The 15,205-nt window shown below is 42.4% G+C and overlaps 1 protein-coding gene across 1 annotated transcript in view; it reads left to right on the plus strand.

The window, feature by feature from the left end:
- Positions 1-15,205, plus strand: part of LOC308281304 (phospholipid-transporting ATPase ABCA1-like) — a 66,715-nt gene that overhangs the window by 3,682 nt on the left and 47,828 nt on the right. Inside the window, exons 2-5 of the mRNA XM_080721449.1 lie at positions 2,092-2,193; positions 4,149-4,242; positions 7,843-7,984; positions 8,270-8,388. Coding sequence (XP_080577575.1) covers positions 2,128-2,193; positions 4,149-4,242; positions 7,843-7,984; positions 8,270-8,388 — 421 coding nt within the window. The 5' untranslated portion in view covers positions 2,092-2,127. The remainder of the gene's footprint in view (positions 1-2,091; positions 2,194-4,148; positions 4,243-7,842; positions 7,985-8,269; positions 8,389-15,205) is intronic.

Genomic DNA, 15,205 nt, shown 5'->3' on the forward strand with positions numbered 1-15,205 from the left:
CCCATGTTTGGGTTGCAGAAAAGTCAGTGGATGTAATTTAATGTTGTAATCATAAGTGAAGTTTCCTCATCCTCATTCCATGATATTTGTTAAGCCATTTATTTATTTATTTCAAATATGACCTGCTGTTACAAAGGGAAAGGAATGTGACATTTGATGATCCATCACATTCTTAAATCCTTTCACTACATATTTTATTTTTGTATGCATCACAAGTAAATATCCCCTATTTATTTCCTACATAAAAAGATGCAAAAATAATTAAACATATTTAAAACGTTACAACATTTCAATATATTTCAAAAGTATTGAAAGTAACAAAGTAGTGAAAATAGCAGATTCACAAGCTCGCAATGCGGTTGTAGATCTGCTATTTTCACATGTTTGGGTCCCTGGTAAAATGTCTAAATCCTCTTTTGGGTCTTGAGCTAAAAGGTTTTGGGAACACTCTACACTCACTCACTGAGCTATGATTGTGCACCGACCGTTCCATTCATTTCTGATGGTAACATTTTCTTTATGAACTTTGATCTTAGGAGTATTTAGTAATGATTTAGTTGTGAATGTTGTTCTTTACTTCAGTTAGTGATTTGTAAAATGACCACAGTGGACCTGAGTGAATGTTGTGATCAATATGGCATGGGGAGGACTAGGACTATTGAATGCACCCACAGACACACAGACAGCTGCTTTATTTACCATCACCTCTCTTTCTAAGATTAAACAACAGGAACACGCTGCTCAAATATGGACATTGCGTGTTGGCAGAACAAGGCCAATGATAAAGGTTTGCGCCACATGCTTCCAATGTAGTTTTTACACACCCACTCACACCACTCTGTCTCTCACACACACAGACACTCACCATCAACCCACCCACCCACTTGCAGTACATTGGTTAAAATACGGTGGTGTGTCTTCTTAGCATCAAGAGTGTACCTGTCTTCTTGTGACGACTTGTTAGTCATCATTCAATACCTTAGTTAATAATACTGACTGTGCTGGTGCCGCTGGTTGATCTACAGGTACGATGAGTACATCTCGTTTGTCTTGTCATTCATGATTATTTAATCAGTAATTTCTGTCTTTTTTGATTGGTAATGGTAACTGGGACAGTTCCAATGTGATTCAATCACCCCTGTTCTCTTGGCCTACGTTGATTCGTGGTGATCTTGTGTCTTGTCTCTCTCTCTGTCGGTGGAAACCAAAACTGTCCAAAACTGTTACTTTTCAGGGGTCGAATTCAAAGATCGCAACAGTAGCAGATCTACGAGCTCAAGTTTCGAGCTTGTGGATGTGTTACTTTTGGGTGACACTGTAGCGTGATCAAGTAGTGCATTAACGGAAGAAAGAAAAAAACACAAAAAGTTAGAAATTAGAATATGTATGGAGACAAGAGTGGTTGATTTTAGTAGCAGTATTTTAGTTCTCTATTTATCCAGTTGTTTTCTTCATTTTATGGCATGGTCTCTACTGTCAATCAAATAAGTTGATTCTGTCTAATGTCTAGAGTCTAAACGTGGAAGTAGAGATGTGCAAGTCATTGAACGTTTGAGGGAGTCAGTCAAAAAGTGTGTCACAACGTAGCTCTAATCTCAGTAGGTTAGTTGAAGATTTATTTGCTGATCTTTTTGTTTGTTTTTTTTCTGCAAGCCAGCACAGTTGTATATAGCTGACCCCATCTTATCTTTGTGACTTTGTGAGGTCTGTTGTACATTATTACTTGAAACCTGCCATCCCTATTTTGGACAACATTTTATAAAAAAAAAACTATGAAAAGGCCTTATCATTTTAGTTTGGTGGTTCTCAAAGTGGATTTAAGCCAGGGACTCTCTAGGTTCCTTTACACGCCTGTAACTTTGTACAAATGGAACCAAATGAACCTGTTAGGGTCCATTGGGTTCCATGTGTACCCTGTCAAAGTTAAGGGGAGACCTTCAAATGTCAAAGTTTGAGAACCACTGTCTTAGTTATTTCTTTATTTTCAAAATATAGAGAGAAAAATAACAGACCTAGGAGCATGGATCAGCTATGTTTGCCGTAAAACAAAGCACTTCTTCAGTGTCTAACGGACATGTCTTTGTTCCACAGAGGGATCTGCAGGCAGCGGTCCAGTGAGGTTGCATCATGGCAGTCTCTACTCAGCTGGGCTTACTGCTGTGGAAGAACTTCACCTACCGGCGGAGACAGACCGTAAGTCACATGAGGGATAATCATTATCATCATCGTTATCATTCATTATCTCTCGTTATGTGATGACACTTTTAAAACATTTTGGCAGTGGATTATCCACTGCTGGTGAAGGGAAAGATCTGTGGAAATTCCCCAAACTGTTCTCTGGAGTAATGCTTGGACGCTATAACCCTTAACCACGCAGGCCTAAACCTAACCACCATTGACAGTACCGAACAATAACTAAGTGCAACACTGACCACACCAAACCTATGCCTAAACATTCATAGTAATAATTTGCCCTTTTGTTCAATGACCGAATCAAAATAATCCATCCATAAAAAGAAAATCAAACAAAACTAACCGTAGGCCTACCGGTATATCTAAGTACAGGAGCCAAAGAGGAGGCCAAATCCAAAGAATCTTACTCTTGTGTACCACTATATGAGCTCTAGAAAATTAAACCTTGAATCTTGAATATACAGCTGTAGGCTGCAGAACGCCAAGAGTCAGGGTCCATTTGGTTACACCTGTACACTCTCAGAGTTATGGGTGTTCTTGAAATAAATAAATAAAACTTTTAGAACCACTGGCTTTGATGAATCACATGTACAGTAACAATGACCACTTACAGTGACTACTACTGACTGGTCATGATAGTAATATCACAAAGGACAGTCAATAGAGCGTGATCGTTTCAATAACGCATAGCTTCAACGGGAAGGGAAAGAAAGGCTCACAATAGAAACAATTCAGGCCACCTCTGAACCGTTTTGGAGTGCAATTAAACCACACAGAATTCATGTGAGCATTGTGAGCCGGTCAGACTTAATGACACATCGATACGTGGGTGGCTATGGCTACACTCCACTCGCTGTCTAGAGTGGTTGGGGCCCACACACACTGCGTTTACAGAATAGAAGTGTACAGCTCACACACACATAGACACACAACCCCTCCACACACATTTACTAAAGCAGGTTTATTTATTTTTATATAGAGAAATTATCAACACAGCGATGTTGGATGTTTCAATATTTCTTAACCACTTGAATCCTATAGCGTCCCTATTCTGGGCCAAAACAAAAATAGCGGATCCGATCAACAACCTCGTATAGGTTTTCAAGTCGTTAAGAGACAAAGACTCATTGCGTTATATTATATCACAGCCACACAAATGTGCATTGTGTAGATGTGATTCAGGCTATAGAACAAATCAAGTCCTATCATTTCCCCACTGGTCTAGAGTTTACTTTTAAGTCCGTACACAAAGTTCTCAATTACTGCTTCAGTCTCTCAATCTCTCTCTCTCTCTCTCTCTCTGTCTCTCTGTGTCTCTCCCTCTTGCACACATGCAACAATTAACCCACATATTGGGATTACAGTGTACAAGAGACAACAGCTGAACACCCAGCCACATGTGCAAGTGACCCAGTTCTTGTGGTCTTAAAGGTTTAGACGCCATTTGCAAAAGTTGCATCTGTTTTATATCTTCAGTTCTGAGAAAAGCACATTTTATAACGCACAATGGAAGTTCATTCAGAGACAGACTGTTCACTGTTGTTGTGAAAATATCAAATCTTCAAGCTCACACGCGTTGTGACACCTTTACTTGTGAGCTTGTAGATTTGCATCACCAGACAGCAAGCCATTTAATGCATGTAGGTTAGAGTTGAAAATAGCAGATCTACAAGCTCACAATGCATCGCAACACAACACATATTGTGAGCTTGTAGATCGGCTATTTTCAAATGTCGGAAATGTATATGGCCGAAATGTATAGAGTTTGTTTGAGAGTGATTTGTAATTATAATCAAAATGAGACTGTCTTTTGAACGGCTCTTTGAGAGGAACGGATCCCAGAGATCCAAAATCGCAAACTAAATCCCAACCTGACCACTGTCTCTAATGGTGTTTTTACTGACTCTCATGTCATGTCTTTTCTTTTCTTGTCTTGTCCTTTGTCCTCCTCACAGACCCAGCTACTGATTGAGATCGTCTGGCCTCTGTTCATCTTCTTCATCCTCATCTCCGTACGGATGCACTACCCTCCCTACGAACAGCACGAATGTAAGGACATTAGGACACTCTCAGCCCCCTTTATGCTCTTAATGGCAGAGTACTTTTGTGTGCTTTAGTTCTTTTGTTAATTAACGGCGTGCCTGATTACATGGCCGTAGGAACAAGAATGGATGGGTGGATAGATAATGCTTCTTGTGCATGGATGGATCCAATATTACAGCCTTAATTCAATTCATTAAATTACTTTATAAATTGATTAATTCATATCTCAAGAGTAGAGGGGGGAGATTAATAACAGCAGAGACATCTGTTCTTTCTGGAGACAGATGGTATGAAAACATTGACATCATTAAATGAAGACCCATTAGTGGAATAATTGATAATTTGATCATGCAAACTAAAAGAAAGAAAAAAACACATATATTTTGTTTCCTCAAAAGGAAAGGGGGGAGGGGGGGTGGGTTGCGGTGGGGGTGGACCTAATTGTCAATGCCCTCTCTTTCACGAGGGACTCCAAATACGGTTGTTCTTGCATCACGTGCATGCCTTCTTCTTCCGTGTTCTGATCTGGAAAGTGCACAGTTCCGTGAATCGCACAGATTTCACACAGAAACAGAGGGCAAAAAACCAAACAACAGCCATCCGGTGCCTCTCTCTTCCTCCCTGGTTTCTGGAAGTGTGGTGTGGTGTTTTGTCCTCTGAAGGTTCCTGGGAAAGAACAACAGCAGGGACGTGCAGAGAATGTTAAGAGAGGCAGGGGCTGACATTTCTAAAAGGGCCTTTTGGTGAAAATATCGAAAATAGCAGACCTCCAAGCTCACAACGCGGCGCGCTGTGACGCGTCGTGACCCGTTGTCAGCTAAGAGGTCGGCTATTCCCGGGGCTTGATACCACACTGAACTAAGCATAATCAAGCGAATACTGGATATGTGGCGTACGGCATGGATATCTACACAGAGAGGGCAATTGTTTCAACATAAGATGCTCATTCACCATAGTAAAAACTGCATTTATGGTGTGGACAGGGCACTTTTTACAGACGGGTTAAAAGGGCAGGGTCTCAAGCCCCCTTTGATGGGGGGCACGTGCCTGAACAACAGCGCACAGACAGATAACCCTGACCATGCAGTCACCGCGGCAAGGACGGCTTCTGCTTTGAATAAAGAGTAAAGAGGAAGGGCTGTTCTGTGTCAGAAGGACTCATAATGTGCTGCACGAACACTGCACCGCCAGGCCTGGGTTATATAAAGAAAAACAAAGGAAAAAAAGTAATTTCATTTGAAAGGTGCTTCAGAGACTATAGGCAGAATTCTAGCTGGGCACAGAATCGTACAGGATATACCAAAATAAATGTGTGACATATTATATCTTCCAAACAAAATGTAATCAAGAAGCCCTTTTGGTGTAGCACTCAAAGAACCTAGGCTCAGTGTAGCCTGACTGCGTGTCGTGGGTTCGAGTCCCAAATCTCCCGATCCCGACGGCTGCGTGTCTCTCCCCTGTCTCCTGTCACCCTACTGTCCTATCAGTAAAAGACAAATAAAAGAAGCCCTTTCTTGTTAGTGATGAAAAACTAAATGAAACTGGGTTTGTTCTGTCCTTTTTTTTGTTAAATTATCTTCAAATTAAGCTTCCTGTTATGTCTCTACTTCCCATTTTAGTACCGTGTTTCTCTTATATGTCTTGACCATTTTTTTTTAACCCATTTGGTTCAAAATGCCTTCGCCTTGGTTTTGAAGTAAACAACTGAGAATAGCAACATGTTTAGTTTAGTCCGGCAAGGTCTTGGTGTTATTGTCTCAGAGGGGCACAGTCCAATGGTCATTGTTTGTTTGCTCTTGGTTTGTGGACACGTGATGAAAAGCACTGTCAATTCCCTGAGAGAGAGAGAACAATTTATTACAATATCATTTGTGTCTCAACTTTCACCCTGTATCAGCTCAGCCACTCAGCAACAAATGGAGTATTACGTATAATGTAAATTTTCACTGTGTACTCCCGGCAAAAGCAGAAAATATATAATAATACTAATTCAAACATCTCTTTCCATTTTGTATAATTCACTAAAGTTATGACATGACAGACTATGTTTCCAAATAGACCCTTAAAGGTTTGTAACTCTGAGAGTCAGTGATACATAATGGAACAGGTCCATTTGGATCCATTACTGTATGTATGTTATGGGGATCTTTGTGCCACTGGTAAAATATATCCCAAAAGAATGCAATTTCTCTCACTCAACTGCTCATGAATACAGAACGTCCCATCATCTGTGTAATCAGATGACACATAATACTGTTATTGGTTCATACCAGGGTCATATTTCTCTAAATATATGTTTAGTAGAGAGGCAGCTGACAACATGCAGCATGCAGCATGCATGGTGGAGCTGATTGACTCTCGTGAGTTCCCTCTTGATGTTGGCTTAGGCCTCCTGCTTGCAAACACAACTGACTGACTAGGGCATAAGATATGGGTGAAATGTACAGTAGTGCCACAGACAAAGAGCAAAGGTCATTATTATCGATATTTGTCAGGGCCAGCGGTCGCCTGTACTGTAGTGCATGAAAGACAGCTAATCAATACCAATCTTAGAGAGAGATATATTGTTTACTTACACACGCAGACACACACACACGGACACACACATGCACACACACGCACAATAACCTAGAACCAAGGTCCATGCAAACTGCCACCATTTTGAGTTCACTCATGTCCCATTTTGTTGACCACATCAAACCAGTCCGATCAAAGCAGAAACCTGAAACTGTATCACAAGTTAATGTCAGGCCAACCTCCAGACCACCCATCAACACTTCTGTAGTCCTTATCATGTCCACTGTGATAGTTAACACACTGTAAACAGTAGCGTAGAGTCATTGGCTGATAAAAGGCAGTTATAAAGATAATGTTTTAGGGCTTTTTACATTCTCAGCCAAGAAGCAAACGATGGCGTGAATCCACTGGTAATAATGGACCACATTTGCGTAACATAGGAACATGGAGCCGATGTTTGATTTATGTAGAATCATGTTCTGTAAGTTTTCCTCACTCGCTTGTATCATTATAAGTCAGTGGATCTCAAAGTGGCGCCCAGGGACCCTCAGGTTACCTTCAGTGGGTTCCAAATGGACCCTTACAGGACTGTTACTCTGAGAGTGTACAAATGGAGCCACATTGACCCATACAGGTCAGTTTGACTCCATTTGTACACTCTCAGAGTTACAGTGGTCCTTGAGATTAAAACGTTTGAGAACCACTGGGTTTAAGTACATCTTTGATACTTATAATTCCACTTCTCTATTCTGAGACACGTTCGCTGCAGAGAGGCCAAAGACATCTTGACCGCTATCGAGGTCATCTGGGACACTCATTTACAGCCCTCATCGTTGTCCAGTATTTGCTGTAGAGTGCATTGTACTAAAACTAACCAGCAATTATACTGAGACAAAGACTCAGTATAATTGAAACTGAAGCATTCAAAATAGATGTATAACACAGATTGCAAAATGGATAACTTGCAGGCTAAAACAGGACCCGTCCTGGCCCTGTGAATTTTGACCTGTTTACTTTGCTGTAGAGAGTGCCATGATCCTGGTTTCAGCTTTTCATTTTTTTCCCCCTCCTTTCTTTCTTTCTTTCTAGGCCATTTCCCCAACAAGGCCATGCCCTCGGCAGGCACGCTGCCATGGGTACAGGGCATCATCTGCAACGCCAACAACCCCTGCTTCCGCTACCCCACCCCGGGCGAGAGTCCTGGAGTGGTGGGAAACTTCAACGATTCAATGTGAGTGTCCGTTCCATCCTTCACATTAAACCCAGTGGTCTTACAGTAGAACTGAGCGAGTTCATAGCATGGAATAAATGACAAAGCAACAGATTTTGTATCAATTTATCTGATAAATGCATCGGGTATTTTATATGCTTTTGACACATTTCAGTTGCAGTTTGGAAAGTTGTTTACGGTACATCTGATCCTCATCACCTGATTTTCCCTGGTGGGATAATAAAGGTATCTTATCACCCGCTCCCGGTGCTTTCGTTAATTGTTCTTTTGTGTCGTCCTCATCAGCATCTCTCGTCTGTTCATCGATGTGAAGAAGATACTGCTGTACAGTCAGAACGACAAGAGCCTGGAGGGCTTCAAAGGTCTGGTGAGGGCGCTGAGGAAACTGCAGAAGAACGCACCAGGTGAGAACGTTTGAACTGCTTATTGTTTGTGTTTGTTCTCTTGTCTTGCGATTTGGTAGCAATTTGTTCATTCATTTATCCACTTCATTTATCCATAAGACAGTAAGACTTTTTAATCGCATGCACAGATTTCTACATGTTCACGTGTACAGTTAAGCTGTACTAATATAGTTCAGAGCCCTGCTTTCATGTGGTGTCATTCATTTGGCATCAAATGTATTCAACATTTTGTGTTTGTTGAGCATGCACAATCCTTTTTGGGGGATGATTCTGATATCAGCTTCCAATATGAACTAATTTGAATTGATAATCTTGTAATCTCCAAACACAAACAACACATATTTTACTGTTGCTTTGGGATCATTTATGCCAGCTCAGTGTGGCCTTGGTCATTTGAAGTGTCCGCACAGAGACTAGGAGGTCGGAGTTCGATCCACAGCCATGCCATAAAAATGATACTCAATGCCTCCCTGTTTGGCACTCAGCATCAAGGGTTGATCCCTGTGACATACTAGCGTCATGTCACCATGACCAGGGGCTGTCTTTATTTGTACATCAAGCTGCCTGGTGCTGCAGAAACGGGAGATGGGTTTGGGAACTGTTTTGGTCCCCAAGGCTACTTCCCTCCTTATACTTACTTTGTCTTCTTTACAAACAGTCAGAAATGGTATGAAATGGAGCAATAGTTTACTGAACATTCTGACCCGGATTTGATCATTGGTCAGTATGGGTTCCTGCTAGTTTGACCTTTATACACTATTGCTTTAAGACATTGTGCAGCGCAGCCAGACTTGCACCACGGGATGTAATTCATCTTGACAAAGTTTATGGGAGGACGTGAATCTGCGATTGTGCAAATGCAATCCATGCCCACTGGCACGCATGCACGCGCACGCACACACGCATGCACGCGCACGCACGCACACATACACACACACACACACACACACACACACACACACACACACACACACACACACACACACACACACACACACACTAGCTTTATACTATTTGTGGGTCATCTTTAAAATGTGCTGGCTCTTCCGAGGCGGGCAGGCAGAACTTGATATCATCATAGATAGATATCGTCTCCTCAAATATAGCCAGGGACCAAATGGACCCTTATGTGTCTGTAACTCAGAGAGCGTACAACCGGAACAGGTCCATATGGTTCCAGTTGTACCTCAGAGTTAAATGGACACTGATGATCCTACAGTGTAGATTGGGGGGGCTCGTAGGTCAAAATGATATCAAATTTGGGTTAGGGTTAGGGTTAGGGTTAGGGTTAGGGCCCCTCATGCATTTCAAAACAGTGGTCCTTGACATTTTAAATGGTTGAGAAACCCTGCTAGAGCCATACAAATCCTCCTTATCCTCCACCTTATTGGTGGGTCCCTGGCATATCTTTCCAAATGCGGGTCAACATGTGTCAATGTTGGGGTCCTTGGCATGAAAACCTTTTGAGACCCACACTGGTACAATCAGGCTTCAGTGGGTGTCAGGCTAAACATGGACTGCAGACACGGAGGGAGTGACCCCTGCCTTCCTTATCGCTCACTGGCAGGCAGGCAGCCCTGGGCTGACTGCCCTGCATCTGATATGTGCCTCTCTCTTTCTGTCTGTCTCTGTCTCTCTGTCTGTCTGTCTCTCACGTGTGTGTGTACCACCCTGAGCAACAGGAAACAGATCTCAACGACCGGGCATTTAAACTAGGCTGGTCTTTGTTTGTCTTTGTGTTTGTGTGCGCCGTGTGTGTGTGTGTGTGTGTGTGTGTGCGTGTGTGTGCGCGTGAGTGTGTGTGTGTGTGTGTGTGTGTACTCTGCGGCTGGAATTTTGCTACTTCCTGTTTACACTATCAGGTCACATACCCAAGCATTCTCAGATTACAGATAACTGTACACCGCCAGCTGTGGAATATATATATATACTATTGACTCAATGCCAGATTTACACTTGTCATCTGTTGCGAGCGTGTAGCTCAGGTGTTTTCGGTGTGCAACCGTACTTAGTCTTGAGGCTGCTAGAACCAACCTTCAAACACCACAGTGCACTGTGGTGCTCAGCTTCGATCACGTCGCCATGATGTCACAACATCCAAAACGAGTCACACACATGGATGGACTCGCATTTTGGACTCGTACGCTGGACGTGATTTAGACGAAGGGGCGAACAATCTGGCTGTCTTGTTTTGCCACTCAAGCCTCAAGCACACCAGAAAACAAAGTGTGGGAATGTACAATAAAAAAAACTAAAATATGCAATGTATAACACATGTAGGTGTAAGGGTATCAGAGGACAGAAAGTGCAGTCAACAGTGATGTAACTAACAGTTACAAATTAATACTGTGTGTGTAATCACTCCATGGTAGAGTTCTGTGTCCTTCCTTGTTAACATGTGATGACATGTGTTGACATGTGTGAGTTAATTTCTGTGAATTGGATGATTCACTGCGCTAATTAGAGCAGATTAACAGATGGACCCCCCTCACCCCTGACCGTGATTAACAGGCCTATATGATCTAAATCATCATAAATGATGTAACTAAGTCAAGGGAAGGCATAAAGGTTTTCATTGTTTCGTCTGTAGTCTTTATGCAATGGCGCCTGGAAAGCACGTCATGTTTTGCCCTTTGCTTCTTTTGGGTTAAGGAAAACAATAAAGACACCAAAGGACATCAGTAGAGATAATAATATTATTTATAATCTCATCATTCATAACCTTTCCCCTCCAAAAATCCATCCAGAATGTATCTGACCTCTCCTAGTGTTTGTAGCCCGTAGGGGTTTTGTTTTTGACGTAAGATGTCCTCCCTTCCCTTGTGGCCCTCATCATCTCCTCTGTGTGCCTGCCAGCTTTGTGCTGTTTGTCAGTAAACTGGAACACTGTTAGACCTCTGCATCTTATCGGCTATCTTCCGTTCATTCCAGCCTTAATCGTGTGGCAGACCGAACAAATAACAAAAACTAAATGTGCGTACGAGTGCGACAAAAAAAAACGAACCCTATTTTCATGCATGTATACATATCCACTTTAGCATTAACAACAACAAGGCTCTTTGTATTCTCCCTTGCCATTGAGTTTTTAAAAGGTAGTGTTCAGTGAAAACCCCCAGGGGTCCTTGGGGAGGCACCAGGGGGTCCCCTGTAAAAGTTGTTAATACAGCATCATAATGATTTTGACCACTTCTATCCAAAAATAGCAGATTTACAAGCTTGCAGCACGGCACGAATTTTGAGAATCTTTGAATAATAATAATAATACATATCAATTTGGGGGTCCTTGACATGAAAATGTTTGAGAACCACTGACTTACAGTACAGTATTATGTTCTAGTTGACTATAAGCCCCACAAGGGGAATAAATACACTGATGGACACTAGCTGGCAGAAAGAAGGAATAGAAATCCACACTCTTGGCTTGAACAAGGAGCTCATTAATCCAGAGAGAGAGAGAGGTTTCAGAAATAGCCTCTCCTTTCTATAAATGGTGCAGATCAAAGAACAGAGTGGGGCACCTCACGTGTCCCTTAATAATTCATGTATCAGCTGGGTCACGAGACTTTCTTTGTTCCTTTTCTGTTTTTCTTCTTTTAACCAGGAGGATAGGTCCCACACTGGGGTCCTCGCCAAGACAGGCGACTGCAGCGCGAAACAAAACTAGTTGACAGAGACACAAAACAAAAACAGTCAATATTACAATAGATAAACCACACAAAAAACAAAGTACAGCACAAGCCGTGCGTGCAAACACATAGTTTGAGCACTAGTCAGTGATTCTGTCTCAAAAGTGACCGTTGAAAGGACATTGTGTGGCCAAGCCTCAGCATTATAATATACTTTAAGCTTGGACTCGGACAGCACTGGGGATGAGATTTACAGAGCCCCACATGTGGGTGAAAGATAAGCCTGTCAGTGATACGAGCCGATAGATCAGGGACTACATGGATCATATACAGGATAAGATTGTTTTCTGCTTTATTTGATAGCAGTGAACGGTGTGGGAATGAGAGGGCAGATGGATGTCAATAGATTTACCTCAGGGTTGAGAGGTTCCCAATGGAAGAGAACATTTTAATTCCATTCCATATCATAGCATTGTCAAATTGGAACATTCAATTGGATTTAAATGTATGCACTGAAGCTAGCGTTGTATAACGACATTAACCAAATTGTGGATGAATCTTGTTCCAGCTGAGTTATGAAATGAACGATACATGAAAGGACGTGATATATTGTGATTATACCATGGCTACAGGCATGCCAACCACACCTGTGGTAGATGTGGTATAACAATATAGTATATACAACAGACTCTCCCAATAGAGTGAGATGTCACATGTTTTGATATTTTGATATTTGATGTTGTTAAAAAAAAATTGCCAGTCTGTTTTAAAGCCAAGTTTCTTCCCCTCTTTTTTTGGAGGGAGGGGGGTGCCTTTGAATGGTGTCCTTGTTTCTTCTCTGAAGATAATAGAGAGGGTTTAACATAATTATGGGGAACATTTCTTTAATTTGAGCCTTTCTTGGTGAAAGGCTAAATGTCTTGGTGACATTTGGGATCGTTACAAAGACTCCATTTGATGACGTGCGCACGCGCGGGTGTGTGTGTGTGCGTGCGTGCGTGCGTGCGTGCGTGCGTGCGTGCGTGTGTGTGTGTGCGTGCGTGCGTGTGTGCGTGCGTGCTGAAAGGCACAGGGTCAAGCTCTGGTGAAATGGAGGCTTTGGAACTTTTTTTTACTGTCATGTGACTGCAATTTTCAATCCTAACCCACAACACCATCTTATTTATTTGTCAAATAAAATACTTTTGTGCCTGGAGAAGTGGATGGGAAATCTACTTGTCCAAATAACAAGTGACTCAAAAAGTTAATGCCAAGCCCTGGGGCTGAGAGTCTTATTTTTGCAGTGGCTGCTATGGCAGTAATAGCCTAGCTCAGCTAGACACAATCCAACCATGTTAAAACTGCAGTTATTTAGCTGCATTAGTATAGAGTCGGGCTAAGCCAGGCTATGGCAGTAACAGTTCCCAGTGTAACCAGCAGATCACACAGTGGTGCTGAGGCTGGTGAGGGCTGCAGTGCTGACTGGGTAGGATTCAGGTTAGACAGGAATAGAACAGCAGTCATCATCACATGTATGGACGTGTAGAACTGGCCCTCCTCCCTTTCCTATGCAGCTGGCACCAAGACTGGCAGGACACGCTGCAACGAAAGCACACATGCTGCACACATACTCACAGACACACAGCACACATGCACACACTGAGATAGATTGGTTAAGGGCTCATCTTGAACAAACTTTGTCACTCCAGTAATAGAGCCCTAGTATATTGCCTCTGGCTGTGTTTATGTGAAGCCACAGTGGCTTGTGCAGGAAGCCACAGTTCAGCACGACGTCTAAAAATACTTGCAAGTGCAATAACAATTAATTGCACTCCTTTTGAGTCCTGAGAGCGAGAGTGAGAGAGAGAGAGAGAGAGAGAGAGAGAGAGAGAGAGAGAGAGAGAGAGAGAGAGAGAGAGAGAGAGACACAGACAGACAGACAGACAGACAGACAGACAGACAGACAGACAGACAGAGTGTGCGTGCGTGCGTGAGAGAGAGAGAGAGAGAGAGAGAGAGAGAGAGAGAGAATAAGAGACTAAAAGGAGAGTCAGGTCTGACTGACATGGTCTCTTCCTCATCCACAGACAATGTGTTGTTTTCAACTTATGATTACAGTAAAAGTTTGCTTGCACTGTGATGATGAGGCGTACCACTGTCCACCAGAAAATAGAAAAAACAAAGTAAGAAGTGTCCATTGTTTCCCAAATTGTTTCCTGGATTTATTCTTAACTAATTGAGGCAGGCTCGACCCAAAACACGTTCACCTCCATTTCTTTCCACGGACCAGCGGTTCTTGTATTCTTGCATTTGTTTTACTTAGGATAAGGTTACGTTTAGGAATAAGGTTAGGTTTTGGCACTGTTTTACTAAGATTCATTTGGTAACAAGGTTAGGTTTATAGGCATAGTGTAGTGAGGTTTTGCCCTGGGGCGACTGTGTTTTGGGGGCGACCGTTTTGGTATTAATTTAGATCATACCAAACTTCACAACCTTCACCTGAAGCATGAATATGAGCATACTGATGTCGGATTAGGCCCTGTGTTCAATCAAACCCTCAGCCCTATTATGTTCCTTGTTGGTACATGTACTGTCACAGTGAGGTAACATTAGTGCAAGGTGCCTTGCTCCTCTGTTGCACCAGGTTATCCTCCTGTTCTCCACATGGCCCCGGGCTGCAAATGCATCCTGGGACATGTAGTTTCCTCCCATGGGGAGGCTGATTAGACCTCATTAACACTCCCTGGTTGTTCCACCGTGGCAACCTGGGGCCGCATAATGCCACACACACACGCACGCAAGGTGTGTGCGCACACACAAGGAGAGAGAAGAGAGAAGCAGTTGACACACTTGTCTTGCGTTCAACAAAGAACAGAGCAGAGAGAGTGCATTAGAGTATGCAGAAAACAAGAATTATGATCATTCATAACAAGTCACAAACCGTTAAATCAGGACAGAAAAGCATAGAACATCAATAGCCTTAATATAGCCGTAATGTATGTGTAAAAAATCAAACAACCACACAATAGAATTGCACAAAACAATCTATTCATAGAGTAAGACCACTCAAGCTAAAGTGTAAAAGCACATTTAAAAGGAGCAAAAGTTAACCAATGTGCAACAAGATCACACATGTTGTGTAAGGTTTTGTCATCAGACAGTTTGCTGCTGACTCTGTTGAAGACTGTATTGTTCCTGTTAGCTATGCCAGC

The sequence above is a fragment of the Nannobrachium achirus genome (genome assembly GCF_963921795.1).
Source record: "Nannobrachium achirus genome assembly, chromosome: 3".
NCBI classification, from domain to species: domain Eukaryota; kingdom Metazoa; phylum Chordata; class Actinopteri; order Myctophiformes; family Myctophidae; genus Nannobrachium; species Nannobrachium achirus.